Raw genomic sequence first — 20,628 nt, 5'->3', positions numbered from 1 at the left:
ATATGCTTTCCCTTTTTTTTCTACATTCTTCTTTGTCTATGTCGCTTCATATCTCCTTCTCTCCCTGTATATTTCTTTCTCTTTCGTTTTCTCTTTTTTCCCTTTCTTCTCTTTTTCTCTCTCTCTTTCCTTCCATGTGTTTCTTTCTCTATCTCTCTGTCTGTGTAGTCGGTCTCTCGCCTTCCATCTTTTTCTCTCTTCCTTTCCTTTCTTTATATCCATTTCTTTGTTTTTTTTTCTCTCTCTGTACTCGGTCTCCCATCCTCCTTTCCCTCCCCCTAACCCTCACATCTGTCCACGTCACCCTCACTTCCCTTTCTCACCACCTTGCTGTACTATACTGTACAAGGCTATCCAATTGCTCTGCCAGCGTGCCTGGATAGCCGAGTTTGAATTTAGCCAAGCGCAAAAACTTTTTTCTTTAAGTTCCATTCGGGCACCCTGCCGGTTCGGACCTTTTTAGAAGATCGAGGTGTTTATATGCCGTGGGGTTCTGATTGTTTTATCTGCAGAAAGCCAGAGACAATAGACCATGTATTTTTGCATTGTTGGGAAGGGGTTTATTTCTGGGACGCGTTTTACAGAGAACGCTCAAAAAAGAACTTCCCTTGCACTCACTTGGAATAAGATTTTTACCAATAGAAAATGAGCATGGACTGCCTTTCGATCTAATAATGCTTCTTGGCCTCCATTGTCTATGGCGGGCTAGAATGGCCGGTTTCCAAAGCGACCCTGACAGGAGACCTGCACGCGTGCTTTTTCCCGAAAGCATTGGTCAGTACGCTGATGTACTCAAACAACAAGACTTTGTTGCTGACTGGCTTTCCAGGGTTGAGCCCCTTGCTTACCTAAAGGAATTTTAGGTATGTAACTACTCATAGGTGTGTACCGCTTTGACATTGCTGCAGTTGTGTTTATTATTGTGTGTCTGCTGTTGATTCCTGCGCCGTGTTATGAAACCGGCAATAATAATAAAAAAAATGGCCGAGTGGTTAGGACGCTCGCACTCGGATCGTGGGTACGCAAGTTCGAATCTCGCCTCGTCAAAAGAAAAATTTTTTCGCCACAAAATTCTCTCTGTACTCGTTTGCTCTCCCATCAAGTTTTTGCATCCCTCGCCGGGCAAAGCGGTGCACGTCTTCTGGTAGAGAAGCAGAGAGGAAGAAGAGGAAGGCGATGAAGAAAAGGACGAAGATGGTGCGTGCCGGTCCACGATGATAATTTTCTGTCTACGACACACGGCAAACCTCGACCTTAACAACTCTGCTGTAAAAGAGCGATTAGTTTCACATTTAATATTCAGGCATGGAGAGCCCACTCGTACAAAAAGAATATGTTCAAATGAGGACTAGTGGTATACACTATAACAGGGACTATATGTAGTGGTAGTATTAAGTAATGGTAATAGGACTAGCGGTAACCTGTAACTGTATAGCACAAACTGGCACGGAGTCTTCGTCTCCTTTATAGTCCGAACGCCCGTTTACGCTATATACTGAGTGTCATACGAAACGCGCCGTTTGAATATGTAGCAATTAATTAGGCAGTGACTAGATTCCCGAAACTTCGCTTCGCGGCACCAGAAGTGCTACAGGTCGAGGAAGCGTCGCGCACAGGATGCCTATACCAAGTTACCGCATTTGATTACGCGCTATGCGCGGGATCGGCACAGTGATCACTCGGCGAGGCGTCACAGACGAACCCACTGATTCACGGGGACCGGCGAAGTGCATTGTCACCGGACGTTCATTTTGGCGTCCCCATCACTTGCCTTCCTTCGTTGAGTCTGAACACCGCACGCGACGAAACTACACGTGACATAACCGCGCACTGCAAGAACACTGTTACGATCAGAGGTGCACAGAAACGGTCCGACAACTATAGGCGCCACGACTGCTCCCAGGCGGCGCAGTGTACAGCGACTGTGTACACCGACACTGGATCAGTGGCGAGTCGTCGAGGTCACTGTGACACTGGTAGCAACGTCGGGAAGGAGAGCTCGCTGATAGTCCACAGGCGGCCTGCGTCACGCTCGTCCTCGGGGCAGCGGATGGCAGGCCACTGAGCGCGGCATTCGGACAGGTACCAGCCGCTGCATGGGTCCGGCGCCAACGCCGCGTGCACAGACGTCTGGCAGGCCTCGCGTGCGTTCTGCAATGGAGTCGCGATTAATTGACACCACTTGTCACTTTGAAGAACCAAGCTCAAGCTTTGTTTTCGCGTACTCGACGCGACCAGGTCGAGCCAGAAGTTCAACTCGATGCGACAGGGTCAAACCAGAACTCGACTCGACCGGGTCGAGTCAGAAGTTTAACACGACGCGACCGTTTCGTTTTCACGAACACGACGTGACCGGGTCAAGCCAGAAGTTGAGCGTGACTCCACGGGATTCAGTCAGAAGTTCAACTCGACTCGACCGGGTCGAATCAGAATTTCAAGTTGACGCGAACATTTCGTTTTCACGAACACTACGCGACAGAATAAAGCCAGAAGTTCAACTCAATTCGACCGGGTCGAGTAGGAATTTCGCCTTGACCCGACTTTTTCGTTTTCACGAACACGACGTGACCGGGTCAAGCCAGGAGTTCAACATGACTCCACTGGGATGAATGGAAGCACAACTCGACGCGACCGGGTCGAGTCTGAAGTTAAGCTGGTCCAGCCCGACCGCGTTTACTAGGTTGAGTCAGAACTCGTGCTCTCACTCTCTCTTCCTCCATCGTTCCTCTCTGAAACTCAACGATTTAAAGTAAGTTAATCTTCCTGCCCTGCCTTGACTGTTTCTCTATATTGCCAAACGCAGGGCGAACCAACCCGACCCTCAAAAGCGAGTCGACCAAATGCTTCGACGCTTGCTCATCCGAACCCGATAACGAATTTTATTCCGATAAGCCAACTCGTCTTGCCTTCGTCAGGTCAAGTCAAGCGCAGCTCTCGAAAGTGCGAGTTCGGAATTGCTTTGTTAGGTTAACTTTCGGGTTCGAAAAGATAAGTAACACTCATATAATGATACGCAGCCTCCATGCCGTCGAATCCGAACTCGTAGGTAAAGCGTCAGTTTCATATGTTTGTAACATGTAACATCGTCGTACGACATTCCAGATTCACCGAACACGGTCGTGAATCCGCAATAACAGTTACATAAGGCGCAAGTAATTCGATTGCAACAAGGCGCATACGAATGATTCAGGTCGAGAAATAAATCGATAACGATTATGACCTCGCGAAATAAAAGGTCGCCGCAAAAGAAGACAATGTACCCTTCGCGTCGCCATGTGTATGCGGCATGAAATAGTGTACGCATGCACCAATCCATGTATAGCCATGCATATGCGGCATGCACAACTGTACGCATGTACCAATCCATGTATAGCCATGCATATATGCGGCATGCACCATACAGTGTACGCGTGCACCAATGCATGCATAGCCATGCACATGCGACATGCACCAGTCTACGCATGCACCAATCCATGTATTGGCGGCGAGATCGAGCAGAGTCGGCACCTAGCGGCGAGCGGACGAAACCCCGCGGTGTGGATGGGTCCTTGCGTCGTCTGCTAGCCACACCGTGTTCGCATGGGTGCGTACGTCACGCGCGTCCTTAGAGAACAGCTTATTCCGCTTTTCTAGCAGAGCATCAAATCCTTGTACGTATGCCTACACAATATACATAAGCATTTCGCCTTACGAGAATTGTATGCATTATAATAAGTGAGTACACGCCCGTGTCGGTATGGCGCTAGGTCTAACCATCGTACCGTCCATTCGACAAAATCATTTTAATGTGGGTACCGCTCTCTCGTTCAAGCACGTCACATAGTTCATTCGGCGTCGTCCTAAACGAAAAAAAAGTACTAAATGTCGAGGTGTGAATGCAGAATTTCAGCGACACCATCTCGTGATGTGTTGGCGATTTGGAAATCCTTGTGATACCGCAAAGCATGAACTAGCGTCTGCAGAGGATGCTTAGCGGTAAAAGAGACCTGAAGCCACGCATTTCTACAGCAGTATACGCGTATTCACGCAAACAGAAAAGCAGAGTGCACAAAGTTCTACTTCATCTAATTCTTTCTTTGTAGCCGCTAGAGCAAGAAGTAAATACTTCATTGGCTCAGTCGCGCAGCACTGTTTGTATTGTTGTATAGGCAAAACACAATTTAAAGACGTGCAAATAAAGCAAGAAAAAAACATCGAGCACAGTGCAAAACACGAATGTGACTGAGGGCCAGTACCCCATTGATTGGTAGATTGCACTTCTCTCACAATTAATAGGTAAGTTAGCAGGATTGCGTGCATTGATGTGGCAATGGAGGGCGCATACATCACCATTAGGCTGCAGTCAAAGCGCTTTACTCGCCAACAATCGACTAAAACCGCCTACGGCGAAGCGCCGCTGCGTACATTTGTATACGCACCGCCGACCGCCTATCCACACAAACGCAGCGAAGGTGCTGCCACCTATAGCCCGATCTCGCGGCGAATAATGCGGCATGCACCAGTCTACGCATGCACCAATCCATGTATAGCCATGCATATGCGTCATGCACCAGTGTACGCATGCACCAATCCATGCATAGCCATGAATATGCGGCATGCACCAGTCTACGCATGCACCAATCCATGTATTGGCCTCAAGGAGTTACGGAGTCGCCCTCTACCGGATGCGCCACGATTGCGTGCTAGGCAGGATACCGCCGGCGCGCTCCCCATAGGTTTCGCTGTCGGCGCTCTACAAAAACACCTCGCGGAAGCCCTCCAGGACATTTCTGTAAGTACTTTCGAAATGAACTGTGTTCTTTAATGTCAAGATAATCGTTTTCGACAAACTGAAAGCACAAGATAGTCTTCAGTCACTGTCTCTTTGCACAAAATTGAGCACCCGCTTCACGCGGTCACCGCGTTGGAGACCCCTGAACCGGCTTCTTGCGTGAAAGGTAGTCACTCGCTGAGTGCAAACTATGTGAAATATCTCGTTAGAGTAGACTGCCTGTATAACCAAACGGAGCATAACAGAAAGAAGCCTCAAGCCAGCGATCGCACGGGTTCGCGACGACTGACGGTGCCTCTGCATGTATGAGCGTCTGCATGTATGTTCGTACTGATGGTTTCGCTTTTGCTACGAGCGCGTTTTGGCACCGCGCTGTGAACTTTAGGCCGCAAAATATGAGAATTTGTGAGTAAACAAACAACTACTGTTGCGCGGACGCTATCAGAGCAGTTCAAAACAATTTCCTTACAACTGCGGCTTCGGTGCGCATGGCAACTTTGTGATCTGCCGTCCCGACGATTCAGTGTTTTTTTTTTTTCTTTTTCGGTCTAAATTCGGGCACGTTTCAATGTCATTTTACAAGCTGTCTCGCACTGCGTATTGATCGGTCTTCTCAGCGGGCAAATGCCGCTGCTTCTGTTTCTTTATTCAGCGCATTCGTTTCGTTTGGTGCTCACACAAAACGTGAGCAAATGCAACGCCTTATTTTAATGCTCCTTAATTATCGTTCCGTCTGCATTCCAGTGAACTTGCCGCTCTGTAATCAACAAATTCATAGACCAAAGCTTCACCACTTCGAGATTGCTGGTGGAAGAAGAACCAGTCTACGAGACCGAGCATGTAGTAGCATGCGACGTCTAGGAAAAGAAAGAAAATACAGTAACGTTTGCCGGACTTGTTCTGCAAGCGTCGGCTGTGAACTAGGACCCACATGAACTTGAAATAGCGGTGAATAAAATAGAAGTTATTGCAGTAACCAGGAGCCGCAAAACAGGATAGTAATTATTTGGCGAGTACCCCAGCAATTTTGGCAGCAGTGTCGTGCAAACGCGAACAGGGTGGCATCTTTCCCACGTAAATAAATGAGGCTCCAAGAAAATACATGGGGTTGGCCGGTGGGCCGATCACGGAGGCAATGCAAAATTTATGTAGCTTATGAAGCAATGCATGCCTCATCAAATGGGAAGGTTGCCCGTCGGCGTCCCGCATCGGCGGCGTCAACACGAGTGATGCAAGAAATAATCGTCACGTGATAGTGTCACCATATGACGTCATCATGATGTACAGATCGCCAAAATATGTAGCGTCATTATGACATAATATAATGTCACGTCAAATGATGACGTATTCACACGTCATGGTCGCTTTGCATTGCCTCCGTGATCGGTCACGGAGGCCGTGCAAAACCGCGTTAGGCGCAAAACGCTTTTGGAGGGGTGCGCGGGAGAATCAGTACATCGACTGACAAGAAGAAGATGGCTTTCGCCTTCTAGTCATCTTTAACGAATGCATAAGGGACCCTGTGCGTTTTTTAATTTAACGTATCTAAACAATGACTTGCGCATCTGCAGCCGATTTCGTGGACGCTGAGCACGGGGCCGACGATCAAGAGGTCGCATTGGAGGGTTTGAGATGACATCGCACGTGGTAAAAGGTAGCGCTTTTACCATCCTGTGGCAAGTAAGCATCATTTGCCGGCGGGAAGCGCGCGCGAGCCATCGTCTCAGTGCGCGCTGTCTGCTACTCACCGAACATCGCCGGCCCGACGCAGTAACAAGTCTTCGTCGCGGAAGGGCTTGTTGCACACAAGACTCGTAGCGGATGGCTACTTGCCGGTTCTTAGCTTTACAACCCATGCTTCACACTGTTTCTTGTCCCGCGGTTACCAGTAAAGGCTGACACTGGGCTCCTTTGCGTAAGCGCGGCACTGCGGCACCGAGCGGTAGAGCCCCATATTCGTCGCCTTCGGAGGCAGCCACTCTATTACAATGGTTTCATTTGAGTAGAAAATGAGAAAAAAACTTTCGAATTTGAACAGACCGCAGCGCATGTGGGACTTGAAACTCGTTTTCAAAGCACGCGGCAGTGCGCCACAAGCAGCCGACGCGGCCGCTGAGACCACGTGATCCTGCCAAGCACGTCACGCCGACGGTGGCGCCGGCGTTTCCAGTGGTGGGCCTCGAGGCCAATAGCCATGCATATGCGTCATGCACCAGTCTATGCGGCATGCACCAATCCATGCGTAACCATGTATATGCGGCATGCACCATATTCGTATACGCACCTTCACACCGAACAAGGTGGACAGCAAACCGAACCAGGGTTGTCCCACGCGCGTTAGGCCTCGGGACACGCGCGTGTTTACCACACCCGGATGCACCGCGCATGCGCTCACGCCTGCGGGAGAATACGTCGCTGCGTTATAACGATAACATTTAGAATCATGGAGGAAAGAAATAAACTACAGGCGGAAACCCGACACGTGCCGTAGTTAACCTTCGCAAGCCAAACCTCCTTGAGGTCATCTCCCTTAGCATTTCCTATATTTAGAGAAATGGGTGGACAACTTGTAATTGGATTTAGAATGAATGAAGACCAGGTTTGATTTACATTACTATGACAGCGGATGTCGGCCAACACAGCGGATTAGCCAGCACTTTTCTCAACAGGTAGCCAACATTACAAAGGGCTGGTTGCATATATGAACAAATACGGTATATAGGGCTGCGTAATGTGACGTATATAGCCAAAGGAGGCCTCTACTCCAGACAACTTGAATTTGTTGTCCGTCTCGGTGGTCCAGTGGTTATACGATGCTCGGACCCGAAAGTCCCGGGTTCGATTCCGGCCACGGAGGTCGCATTTTGGAGGAGGAGTAATGTTATATAAAGGCCCCTGCACTCTACGATGTCAGCGCAACTTGAAGAACACCATACGGTCGACATTTTCGGAGCCCTCCACTACGGCGTGCCTCATAATCATATCCTGGTTTTGGTTCGTAAAACCCGATATTTCATCAGAACTTTTCGCGGACATCTAACTAATTATACAATGTAGATGCATGGAAAAGGCGCACGAAGACCTATATTCTTCACAAAATCGGCGCATGCGAACCCATGCTGCGCATGGCAGAAGGTTGATAACGCCAACCACTCCGTGTACGTTTTCGCTCGATATTTTCACGCAACCTCGCGGTTGTCGCTTACTGCAGCGTATACATCTATCGTCGTGTTCTTATCAACGTGCTCGAGTGCGACAGCCGTGGGTCGCTATATATACACTATCTCACCCGTTGTTTAGAACGACAGATAGCTGCAGCTTCAGTTGGTAAAGATTCGTCACAAACGAAGGTGTCTTTTTCCGCCGCAGTGGCTCTTTCAGTGGTCTAAAATTGGGATTCATCAAGGACAATTCTTCCTTCTAAGCAACGCCGTAACCCCTAGTAGGATATGAAAAAAAATTAAGGCCATATGATCCGCCCGAATCTTGGCAGATAGCCCCGAATGGGTAGGTGCCAGTCATCCCAGGATCATTATCAGCATATCATCCTTCAGTTGATAGTCGGTCGGTGATTACGTTGTCTTGCTTTCTTTACTTGTGTCCTCGTGTGCACGCCTCATACCTTCTTGTCTGATCATCCATTGTCTTTTCTCAAAAGCATGAGCTAACCTCGGCCAACAAATTTACTGTGACATGAATATTCGCTAGACATACACGTTTTGTGCATATCTATCAGGATGGGCAAACAAAAAAAGAAAAGAAGTGTATACGAGTTCCTCTTAAAGGGTCACAGAGATTTAGGCTGTAAAATTAATATTTACTTTTGTTTTTTCTACTTTTGCAAAATGCTTTATTATTTTTATTCAATTTCTCCGCTTCATTGCTTATATTATATTCTATTATTCTGTTGTTAATTTTTTTTTTTCATTTTTACTTCTTTCATCTTAAATAGACAAAATTTAAGCTTTACTTTAAGAATTATATTTTAAAAACTATCCGGTTCTTGGCCAATCTCCCAGCGTGGGTGTGTGCCAGAGTTTCTAGGATCTACTCTACTCCTCTGAAACCTGTCTGTGCGAATCTCACAAGTGTTGGGCAATATTGGCTAACTGCCGGTTAGTGTCGGCTAGTGCTCCTTTGTTGGCTATCAAGGTAATAAAGGGTAACGTTAAGGAATATTTCTCTCGCATTCAAGGCTACGTCGCCCCGGGTATTTTTGTTTTCTCTGCTTTCACTCTTATCACTGCACACCCACTCCTAGTTTCTGCAATCACCACATTTCAAGCGAATGAAATTGTACCGCTGTTCTTCAGGCGTCGCGCCAGCTCGGCGGCGAAGAGCAGCATGGCTCGCTTGGAGTTGCAGTACGCGCGGCTGGGCGACCAGGTACTGCCGCTTAAGCCCTGCACGTCGTCCCAGTCGATGCGCGCCAGCTGCTGCACCACCGACGTCAGGTTGATGATGCGAGAGGGCGCGCATTCCAGTAATGTCGCTGCCTCACCGTAAAAAAGAAAAAAAAAAGATAGAGAGAAAAATTCAACTAAAAATATTTATAGCTATATCGTGCTGGTTATGGTGATCAAGAAGCATGTTTTTCAAATTTGATTTGCAGGTACTGATTATTTTTGTTGTCCCTTTATAAAGTGCTCCGCTATCTCAAGGATCGTCCGAAGGCAGAGGCACGCCAGGATTTTTTATTGGGGGATGGGGGGGAAGGGGGGGCTGCAGGCGGGGAACTGATGAGTTTTGTTTTTACAGCGCAGCTGTTTAAGCCGGCCGTAAGAACTTTGGTGTCCGCAGAAAACCACAGGTGGGCATGCGCCACAGTAATTGGGTAAGCCCCACTACCGAGTACAGCAGGTGCGAGCGTTAAATGAAAACTCTGCTCGGCGAAGTGGAGCACGTGAAACACGTGAAAGATAGAGAGAGAGAGAGAAAGAGAGAACGAAAGAAAGCGACTGAAAGAAAGAGGAAGATAATGATATAGAGAAGCAAAGGGAATAAAGACATAAAAAGATAGAAAGACAGAAAAAGACATAGAAGAAGAAACGCAGAAATAGACACGAAAAAAGAGACAGAAAAAAAAAAACAGAGAGCAAGACAGACAGAGAAAGAAACTGAGAAACAGAGAGAAACAAAGAAAGAAAGAAAGAGACAGAGAGAATACAGGGAAGAAAGAGAAATAAAGATAGAAAGAGCGAGAAAGAGAAAGAAACAGATAGAGAGAGAAAAGAAGAAATACAAAGAAAGAAATAGAAGGCGACAGGTACAAAGAAGAGGCACAAGAAACTGAGAGAAATAGAAAGAAAGAGAAGAAAGAAAGAAAAAGATAAAGGGAAACAAGGAAGGCCACCAAGCTATCCGCTCTTCTTTCAGGCTTGGCACCACTATAGCGCGAAGCTGTCGTAATTTTTTTTATTACGTTTGCTTTCGGGGCGGAGCAAAAGAGGGCAGGATATATTTTTTTCTTTGGGAGAGAGGGAGGGGGAGGCGTTATATCCGCTGGCGCCGCGCCTGCCCGAAGAAAAACTCCTGGAATGTAGTACAGTGCTTCTAGAACACTGTAAATGTAGTATAGAAAGAAAAATTATAGCGAGGATGACTTAACCTCTATTTTTGACATTGCCATTCAGATGTCCATCGAAAACTTGCGTTTTTTATCATTTATAACATCTTCATAATCATGAAAAGCTTAATGCTGCGGGAAGAGTTTTCTTCTCTTCAGTCCTTCGATGCGTTTTGTCAAGTATACACAGAATGTGGACACCCTGCGTAAAGGTACTTGATAAAGGAATGTCAGAAATGAAAAGAACCAACCATTTCACGCGTAGCACAGCTGGAGAGCACCTATCCATCAACTTCGAAAGCACGAATGCTGTAAAAAACATTTTGAAGCAAACGAATTTAAAGGGAAGTATACGTGCTTCGTACCCGGCATTGACACTTGCGCAAACGCTCAGCCGACTTCTTTGTGTCTTTTTTTTTTACAGAACAAGTTACTGTACAGTGTTCACTTTTTTCTCAGATCTCGGAGGCCGTGCAAAATCACGTTAGGTGCAGAAAGCTTTCCAAATAAAGGGGAGTGGGGGGGGGGGGTAGTACAATCGACTGAGAAGGAAAAGATGACTATAGTAGAAAAAAAATTGGGGCAGCTGCACAGTCGTGGTGCGATGACTGAGGAATCAGCGGAGGTGGTGGCGTTCCCCTCCTCTTTTCCCTCCTCCTCACCTTCACTTCCCTTTCCCACTTCCTTGCTATTCTATATTACACGTGGCTATGCTATGCTTTCTTTCTCTCTCTCTCTTTATTTGATTCTCCCTCTTTCTCTCTCTTTCTGTCTTGCTCTCTGTTTCTTCTATCTCTTTTTTGTGTCTGTTTCTATCTCTTTCTCTCTCTGTGTAATTCTTTCTATGTCTTTATTTCTTTATTCCGTTTCTTTCTTTCTATTTCTCTTTATTCCTATCTCTCTATTTCTATCTCGCTCTTGTGCCTCTTTCTCTCTCTCTCTCTCTGTACTCGTTCTCTCACCCATCAGAGTTATTGCATCCCACGCCGGACAAACCGGCGCACATGTCCTGGGAGCGAAGCAGAAGATGAAGAAGAGGATGAATAGGATGAAGAGAGCGCGTGCCGGTTCATGACGATGATAATTTCTGTTCGCACTACCCAGCGCAACGCAAAAGCTTAAACAGGTCCGCTATTAAAACAGCGCTGAAACGACAGAAAGAAGAAGAGGACACAGACCACGGCGCTGGCTGTTCTTCTACTAGTAATCATGGACCAACCAGCCCAGATGCGTATACCCTACTGAAGAAGATGCCTTTCGCCTGCGAGTCGTCTTAGTCGAATGCATAAGGAACGGCGTGACATTTTTTTTCTCGGCGAGTTCAGGCTAGACCTCTGAGCGCGAACTTAGTTAAGAGCTCACGCAGCAGCAGTCGCGTCAGCAGGTAGTGGCCCAGGTAGTTGGTGGCCCAGGTCAGCTCGTGTCCCTCGGCGGTCAGTCGACGGCCGTCGGTGGGCGCCGCGGCACCCGCGTTGTTGACCAGCACGTGCACGCGGCCTTGCGTGAGCTGCAACAGGCGCTCGACGAAGGCGCGCACCGAGTCCGGGCTCGACGTGTCCAGCGGCAGCCAGCTGATGTTCGTGCTGTGCGTCTCGGAGGCCAGCTGCTCGACCGCGCGCCTCGCGCGCTCCTCGCTGCGGCAACCGAGTACGAGCCGCGCGCCGCGAAGTGCCAGCTCGCGGGCTGTCTCGTAGCCGATACCTGCGTCACATACCCATTCACTCATTAGAATAGGCGTCCGCGGGGTTCTCCATTAGGGAAGGCAAAGCTTAACCGCAGCCCCCCCCCCCCCCGCCCCCTCCTATTGGTCGAGTCCAAAGCATACAAGCTTCGCAACGGATGCAAAAGTGAAAATGAAGCAATGGCCTGCCTTTCGTCCCCGTTCCGATGTCAATTTCAGTTACACCTAATGATATCTTAATGAACTTGGTTCCTGATCATATTCATACGTCCATTCGCCTGCATCGGTACTCACATTACGCTCACATCCACACTCACTCACTCACTCACTCACTCACTCACTCACTCACTCACTCACTCACTCACTCACTCACTCACTCACTCACTCACTCACTTATTGGCCTCCAGTCACAGTTCGCACTCACGCCTCCTCCATACTTCCCGCACTGATACTTCCCTCCCACTCATACCAGAGTCCTTTTGAAATGCCAAAAGTGCGGACGAATAGTTGGGATTGTTGGTTCAAGGAACAGCGCAAAGCATCGACAGGGCATGCAGAAGGAGACGCACACAGCGCTGTTGCGTCTTCTTCTGTACGTGTCCTGTCTTCTGTAAGAAGACGCACGCAGCACTGTGTGCGCATTCTTCTGTATGTCCTGTCATTTTTTGCGCTGTTCCTTGAAGTACGCACAGTACGGTCCACTGTTAAAGGTAACACTCGGATGCGCACCTTTAAAATTGCTGGCCTCCTAACTGCAAGTCGATGTGAAAACATTGGTCGTGCACTGCACAAGTCTGTCGAGAGAAATCAGAACTGTCAACTACCAATAGTCTGATGGAAATCTATGCCACTATGCTTTTGCAAGAGATCGAAATCCGGGCATGCCTTGCACGCAAGTGTTCCCTTTAACAGTGTACCCGTCCGTACATCCTTTTGATGCTTTTCTTAAAGGGACACCGAAAATAAGTTTTTTTCGTATTAGTAACTTACTATTTCACAAATACCAAAATCACCACGCTTGCCGCAAGAAAACGCTTGGCGAGCTAGAAAACGCGCAAAAAAAAAAAAACAAACAAACAATGTGAGTATAACGACGCCACCTTGGAATTCCCGCACAAATCGCCATGATGTCACAGATTTCGACGGCGCCTACTACGGACTACGTAGTTCGCAATTGGTAAAAATGAAGTACATTATCCTGTGAGAAATTTTGTTGAGCCAATTTGGCCGAAATACGAAGAATACACTTCGCAATCCGTGACGTCACGCGCACACATTTCGGAACGAAATTTAAAAATTAAATTTCACCCTTGATTTTCTCATCCATTATTAAATCTATGATGATGAAATTAACGTCGTCAGACTTTTCAGAGCGCCACTTATCAATGAAAACCGATTCATTGTTTTATTCTAGTGTTCTTTTAAAGTACTCGGCTGATTGATCAAGCCTTTCAAATGAGCGCGCGCGTGTGAATGCATGCACCCGACGGAGGCCCCGTACAGCGCTCTCGTCACCCGAGCCGTGCGCCGCCGACGATACGACACCGTGCAAAGAAGGCGGAGGACTCTCACCGGTGTTGGCTCCCGTGACGACCACCGTCTTTCCGCTCATGTCAGCCGTGCACCTACATCTCCTCGTGGACAGCCGGTTGTAGGCGAACAGGGCGAGCAAGAGAGCAGCAGGCGTTGCTGCTAAACACGCCAACCACAGCATCGTTCTTGGCGAAGAGCAGCAGCAGCGGCAACACATGCAGCGACCGCCGCTTCGCTACGCCGTCCTCTCCTAGATTTAGACGAGAGAGAGAGAGAGACTTGTTGGGAGAGAGGGAGCACTACTACCGCTTCCACAAAGTTGGGAGCACGGCTTCAGAGCCCTTGAATGAGGCCCCCTCGGTGTGCTCCTCGGCTCGAGCGAGGACTTCTACACATCGAGAACGTGACCTCGAGGCACCGTCTTATCTAGACTAGACCGGCAGCGACACTCCGCGGCGATCTCGTGTAATCGAAGCGCGCTGAACGCGGGTTTGATAACGAGCAGGCATGCAGAAGAGAGGGCGGCCGCGCGCTATTTTCAATCGCTAGCCAAGGCTATCTCGCAAAGCGAAGACGACGACGGGAGGGGGAAGGGAATAAAGAGGGAAAAAGAGAAAACATTATAGTGACCAGGGGCATAGCCAGAAATTTTTTTCGGAGGGGAGGGGGGGGTTCAACCATACTTGACGATGTTCGTGCGTGCGTTTGTATGTGTGCCTGTATAATACACAAGCAAAATTGAAAATTTTCGAGATGGGTTTGCAACCCCCCTCCCCCCCCCCTCCCCCTTGGCTACGCCCCTGGTAGTGACGCTCTGAGCGGCATTCCCGTAGCCATGGAGGTCTTGGGGTGTTCAAGCCCCCTTCACGAAATTTTTGTGATTTGTATGAATATGTCTGTACGCGCTCACATACATATATGTTCATAAAGGGGAGGAGGGAGGTCATGCCCCCCCCCCCCCTTTCTTCCGATAGATTGCTGGGTGCGCTATACACGTTAACTTGTGCACTGTTGAGAGGTGATATGGCATAAGGGGAAAAGCCCAAGTCACGAGAAATGCGCAAGGTGTTGGCGCGTTCACCGCCTCTTCCGCCATCGCACACATCGAAGTTTAGTGCGACGCACCCCTGTCCTGCCTCAACACCTCCCGTAATTAACGCATCTGCCCGCACACATTTCCAGTAAACGATGCGAAGTCGGTGCCACGCTGTTTTCCTAGAACAAAGAGAAACATGTACTTTGATTCGACTTCCCTCGGCGTGTCGCGCATAAACATATCGGCCATTCCCTCCAATTGTACTTTTTTTAAACAGCGAAGCTATTTGAGCTGGCGGTAACTTGCGCTCCGTCGTTAAAAACTATCGTCATCATGAACCGGCACGCCCCCTCTTCATTATCTTTACAGTGACGTTGTTTCAGCTATCGGCAAGTTGTGCTTCATCGTGCAAAACTCTTCAAGTGGGTACGCGCCACAGGAATTGGGCAAGCCCCACTACCGCGTGTATACAGCAGGTGCGAGTGTCAATGAAAACAAACACGTGAAAGAGAGAGAGAGAGAAATAAAGAGATAGAAAATAGAGAGGAATGAAGGGAATAAAGACATAGACAGACAAAAAGACAGAAAAAACATAGAGAGAGAGAGAGAACGAAAGCAATAGAAAGAAAAAGAGAAAAACAGAGATAAATAAAGGGAATAAAGACATGAAGAGATAGATAGACACAGAAAGACGAAGAAAGAGATAGAAAGAAACAGACATGAAAGAAAAATAGAAAAAAAAACAGAGAGCAAGACGGAAAGAGAAACAAAAAGAAGCAAAGACAGAGACAGAAAGAAGCGGGGAGAGCGAGGAAGAAAGGGAAGAAGATGTTTAATGAGGAGAGAGGAGGATAGGTCGGCCTGGAAGCGGGTTTCTGGCCTCCTACAAAAAAGGGAAGAAAAAGAAATAAAGTTGGAAAGAGCGAGAAAGATATGGAAATAGATAGAGAGAGAAAGAAAAAAAAATAGAAAGAAACAGATACAGAAATATAGATACAAGAAACTGAGAGAAAGAGAAAAAAAGAGAAGAAAGAAAAAAAAAAAAAGAGAAACAAGGAAGCCCAACCAGCTGCGCTCTTTTGGCACCTCTAGTGCGAGGCTGCCATATTTTATTTTTCTGCGGCGTTTATACGAGTGGTTAAAAATGCAATAGTCAGCAAAACGTTCAGGTGAGTATGACACAAGATGGGAGGCATTTTGCGGGGAGTGATCACTTCCCTGACGTTCGACGTCCCCGCACAGCTCCCGCATTTTTTAAGTGCGAATGCACTTTATAAGCGACCCTGTGTCCGCCGTCCCATAGCAACGGCGCGAGCAGAGGAGAGGAGCGTCTGTAGCAACGGCGCAGCGACGTCACGCCCCACGTGACTGCGCGCGCTCCGCCCTCCGCTCCGTGGCTGCGCGCGCCCCGCGCATTGCCTGTGGTGATGCAGGCCGGCGGCGAGACGCCGAACGAAAGCGTGCGAAGCGAGCCGAGCACCCCGAAGCCGATCTGGCGCGGGGACGCGCGATGCGCGAGCGAGCACGGGCCCTCGAATTCGATTGGCCGGACGCGTGCTTCAAGCGAGACTTCCTGGACCGCAGCTTCGGATATAGCTGCGCGGTGTGCGATCGACTGTGGTTCGACAACAACCTGAGCCCCATCTCGGGCGTGCGCAACGCCGCCAACAAGTTGAACGCGTTGCGGGTTCTTTGGAACGAGTTCGGAAGACAGATCATCATCATCAGTGAAAGTGCTTTGCACTTAAAAACGGCCAGACCTCCGTGGGTCGGCTGGCGCGTGCTCTCTCGCTGCCGTCTCCTTCGCTCGGCTCTGCAGTTTAGTCGTGCGCGCCGCCTCATAGCATCAGCCCGTGCTTCGCACTTCCTCATACTCCCCTTCGGGGAAATGCGGGTTTTTTTGAAGTTGGGCTTCTCCGCGTAACAGACGTGCGATGGTGGAAGTCGGCGTCGCAGTTACTGAGCTGGCTAAGGGAGGGCTCGGTAGTTTTAGAAATTGGTGCTCACAGCTCCGCGTTCACGTTTGTTGCCACTGCGCATGCGTCATATGCGAACCTCATGTGCACCGCATGTTGTATTTCGACAACAGCGTACGTACCCAAGCGATGCAAATGTTACGAAGCCTATTCTAGAACTCTTCATTATCTTCAATTGCCTTTGGGGTAGCCAGGGGGACACAATGGGGAGTACCACAGCACTTCCTTCCGAAAAGCCTGCAAATGGCAGGAAGTAAAACATGAAGAGTAAAACAATATGTCAACCGAAAACAAGGCGCGATCTTGCCAGTAGTGTGATTTCTAAGGACGTAAGGGAACAATTGTTCAGAAGCAGAAATGATGTCCTGGGAACGTGATTGTAAAGCTGATAGAATACCTTAAAGCAGTGCTGCTCAAATGGGGGTCAGCGAAACCGTTCCAATGGGTGCCAAGAACGAAAAAAGGGGAATATATCAAGGACTCGTTTTCTTTGATAGAACAAAAGACAATGAAGTCATGTGAAAAAGAAGGTGTTGGTAACGTCCGGACGGTATACTTGCAGTTTCTTGGACATGACTTCTTAATCCCTCAGTTCCTGGAATCCCTCATAGTGGGTTAGTGTCATCATCAAACTATGTCACCATCATCATCTGCGTAGTCTTCAACATGGCCATCTCCACGCCGGAAGAAGAGGAGGGCAGGCAGGTAGCCAGGCGGGGCCGCGACATGGGCCGGGGCCAGCGGACGCAGCAGATGCTGCTTCCATGGCTGCTGCTCGTAGCGCTGAGCGAGCGATACGGCGGCGGCGAGCTGAGCGACTTCGTGAGCCGCTTCGAGCGCGTTCGCGTGCAGGCGTTCAGCGAGGCGCCCACCCGCAGCGTAGACGCCACGAACGTGGCTGCCGACGCCCAGGGCGGCCACCGGGTCTCCTTTATGGCTTACGGCCAGCACTTCAACCTGTCTATGGTCGAAGACTCGCGCCACGTGAATCGCATCCCGGTATTCGTGCACAACACGAGCGGCGTGTCGAAAGTGGCGTACGAGGCCGACTACAGTCTCTACATCGGCCGCCTGGAGGACAACGCGCGCTCCAAAGTGATGGGTTACTTCCGCGACGGAGTTTTCGACGGCGTCATACGTACCGAGAACAACGTCTACTTCGTCGAGCCGGCCGAGAAGCAGAATTATGACGCGGTCGTCTACTCCGGCATGGAGGTCATGGCGCCCGACTGCATCGTCATGAAGGGAGGCGTTCACGCCTGCTTCCAGAACACGACTCGCGCAGCCATCGGTCCCTCGAAACAGCGGCAGCGTCTGTCGGCCGACGCGGACCTCTTGACCCGCATGAGCGCCAAGAGAATGCGATCCTCCTCGACGTCGACAAGCGGCACTTCTTCGGGCTTGCGCGTCTGTGGCGTCGAGCTGCTGGCCGACCACGCGTTCTTCCAGTCGCGCGGCCACAACGTCAACCTACTGGTACAGGAAATGATCCTGTACCTGCACTACGACGACCTGGTTTTCCGCAACACCGACTTCCAGCTCCCGTTCCGCGTTGGTATAATCCCCGGAAAGGTGACCATCTTCACCGAGCCCGGCAGCAAGGGCTACCCCTTGGGCCAGGAAGACCTGTCGGCCAAGGACTACCTGGCGAGCTTCTCCTTCTACGTGCAGCGACACTGTCTTGTCGTGGGCTTCTCCCACCGCCCTTTCGAAAGCAATACGCTGGGCATCTCGTTCGTGGCCAACCCGAACCCGAGGGCCCCGTCGGGGGCATCTGCGAGCTGCCCATGCGCTTCATCGACCAAGACACCATACACAGCTTCAACATCGCCTCCATCACGACGAGCACGTCGAACCGCAAGCGGGTGCCGCACGGAGTCTCGTTCGGCACCGTGACGCACGAGATCGGCCACAGCTTCGGCTCGCCCCACGATCCGGCCGCCGATCCGGCCTGTCACCCGATAGGCAAGTCTGGCTTCTTCATCATGGTGAAGTACTCGGTGGACGGCTCGCTGCCCAACCACCACGCTTTCTCACCGTGCTCGGTGCGCAACATGCGCAAGGTGCTGCGGGCCAAGGGCACTTGCTTGACCGAAGATGGCGCGCGCTGCGGCAACGGCATCATCGAGCCCGGCGAGGAGTGCGACTGCGGCTCGGAGGCCACCTGTGACACCCTGGACCCGTGCTGCTCGCCGGCTCCGTCGGTTCCTCAGCTTCACGAGGCCCTGCTGGCGCCTCAGAGGGACCTGCCTTGCATCTGGCGACGCGCTGGCGGCTCCACATGCTCTCCGCGGTCGTCGGCCGGCTGCTGCGGTGCTACTACGCTGCTACTCGCCGCTTCCAACGCTTCGTGCCGACCTTTCGACGAATGCATGTCGTCCGGCGTTAGCGGCGACAAGGGCGTGTGCAGAGCGTTGACGGCGCGCGCGGACGGGTATCCTTGCCACGGAACCAAGAAGACCTGCGGCCACGGCAAGTGCCAGTCCACCCCTTGCCAAGACCGGGGACTTCTGGACTGCGTGTGCGTGGACGAAGGGCGGTTCGGGAACGACGAGTCCAACATCTGCTGCCGCAACGGCTCTCGCGGCGCCTGCACGCCCGCCATTGAACACGGCCTCAAGTCGCTCGACGGTCGCCTCTTCATGCAGCGCTCGGACTTCTTTTGCCACGGCCGGCGAAGACAGTGTGACGGGTTCGGCACATCGTGTCGCCCACGATATCGCACAGTAGTAGCAAGTCGGCGGCAGCATTGACGCCCATGGCGAACTTCGTACCGCTGCTTCTGCCGCCGTTGTGCTCATGCTCTCTCTCTCACTGTTTTACCACATATCCTTCCCCTCACCAAGTGTAGGGCAGGAGACTGGCCGACGAGGTCGTGTTATCCTACGTGCATTTCCTTTATTGTTTCTCTATATTGCGAATCGTATTATCGTACTACACTCCAGATTCACCGCTAGTAATCGAACGCATTCGAAAATCCGAAATAACATTCACGTAAGTCAAGTGGTGTACTATGCGAGCTGGCATAGGCTCGTTTCGAGACGTAGCGCGAATAAAACTGGACACTGAGAAGACAGCAGCGCCTGTACCGTGTCTTCTTCTCTGTGTCCACGCACTACGTCTCGAAAGAAAAAAATGTCTCGTAATAAGTCACACGTAATTTGATTTGTACAAGGTTCTTGCAACATTCGATAAGCAAAAATGTTCATAAGTTTAGAATACGGCATATGCGAACACTTCAGGTCGAGAAATAAATCGATAACGCTTATGACCTCGTAGAATAGAGAGTACTCGGTAGTTTTGCAATAGGGTACTCGAAGCTCCGCGTTAGCGGTTGTTGCCACTGCGCATACGTCATAAGCTAAACTCATGAGCACGCATGTTGTATTTCGACAACAGCGTACGTACCCAAGCGACGCAAACGGTACGAAGCCTATTCTAGAACTCTCCCTTATCTGCAATTGCCTTTGGGGTAGCCAGGGAGACATGATAGGGAGGACCACTGAACTTCCCTCCGAAAAGTCTGCAACTGGCAGGAAGTAAAAAGTAAAACAATATGGACACGAGGGAACAATTATTCAGAAACAAATTAAGTTCTGGGAACGTGATTGTTAACCCTTTCGTCCCTGGCGGCGTCAATTGATGCCATCACAACATTTTCCCTAGCGACTCGGAAATGAAACCAAAACTCTAATCCTTGGGGGAGTATTTCTTCAATAATCCCCTCTGCGGTGCGGAGCTGGGAATCAAAAAGAAGAAGACGTCTGCCCGAAGTCATGGCTGACGCGCCGTTTTCGGGACGAAGTCCCGAAGTTGTTTCAAGGACTATACCACACTGCTGAATAACACGCTGGTTCAGATTTCGTGCACTCTAGTGAGTAGCAGGAATAAGGAAGCCACTTTTCTCATTTCACGACCACTGAGCCCTGATGACATGATTTGACACCATGTATGTAAATCCATAAGTAATTGCAACACTGGCTCAATTTGTCATTTGTGGTCTATCGAGGTCCTAACCATTAGGAAAACGCACCCTAAATTTTCCTCCGGCCAAAATAAAAAATC

General features: G+C 49.8%; 2 protein-coding genes across 3 annotated transcripts; one reads left to right on the top strand and one right to left on the bottom strand.

The window, feature by feature from the left end:
* Positions 1-175: 175 nt before the first annotated feature.
* On the bottom strand, positions 176-13,826 carry LOC119373705 (retinol dehydrogenase 12). Of its 2 annotated transcripts, XM_037643769.2 has the most exons (5): positions 13,591-13,819; positions 11,700-12,038; positions 9,072-9,263; positions 7,056-7,168; positions 176-2,151 (listed from the first exon to the last, which is right to left on the bottom strand). In XM_037643769.2, exons 1-5 carry the CDS (start codon positions 13,766-13,768, stop codon positions 1,963-1,965), a joined length of 1,011 nt encoding a protein of 336 aa, XP_037499697.1. In that variant the 5' UTR covers positions 13,769-13,819; the 3' UTR covers positions 176-1,962. The 2 variants fall into 2 exon arrangements, with proteins under 2 accessions (XP_037499697.1, XP_049276452.1); XM_049420495.1 differs by lacking the exon at positions 7,056-7,168 and having other exon boundaries at positions 1,891-2,151; positions 13,591-13,826.
* Positions 13,827-17,229: 3,403 nt separating this feature from the next.
* LOC119375037 (disintegrin and metalloproteinase domain-containing protein 10-like) lies at positions 17,230-19,316 on the top strand. Its single transcript, XM_037645236.2, is given in 2 exon segments — positions 17,230-18,325; positions 18,328-19,316. Coding segments are annotated over 2 exon segments (2,085 nt in total).
* Positions 19,317-20,628: the final 1,312 nt, after the last annotated feature.

Source organism: Rhipicephalus sanguineus, chromosome 11, assembly GCF_013339695.2.
Source record: "Rhipicephalus sanguineus isolate Rsan-2018 chromosome 11, BIME_Rsan_1.4, whole genome shotgun sequence".
Taxonomy (NCBI): domain Eukaryota; kingdom Metazoa; phylum Arthropoda; class Arachnida; order Ixodida; family Ixodidae; genus Rhipicephalus; species Rhipicephalus sanguineus.
This window is presented reverse-complemented; position numbering and strand designations above follow the sequence as displayed.

Excerpts from the sequence above, each read along its gene's own strand:
- LOC119373705 (XM_037643769.2), bottom strand. The coding sequence starts at position 13,768 with ATGTGTTGCCGCTGCTGCTGCTCTTCGCCAAGAACGATGCTGTGGTTG. Across the intron at positions 12,039-13,590 it reads CGTCACGGGAGCCAACACCG|GTATCGGCTACGAGACAGCC; the intron begins GTGAGAGTCCTC and ends TATGTGACGCAG. Across the intron at positions 2,152-7,055 it reads CCACCTTGTTCGGTGTGAAG|AACGCACGCGAGGCCTGCCA; the intron begins GTGCGTATACGA and ends ACTCCATTGCAG.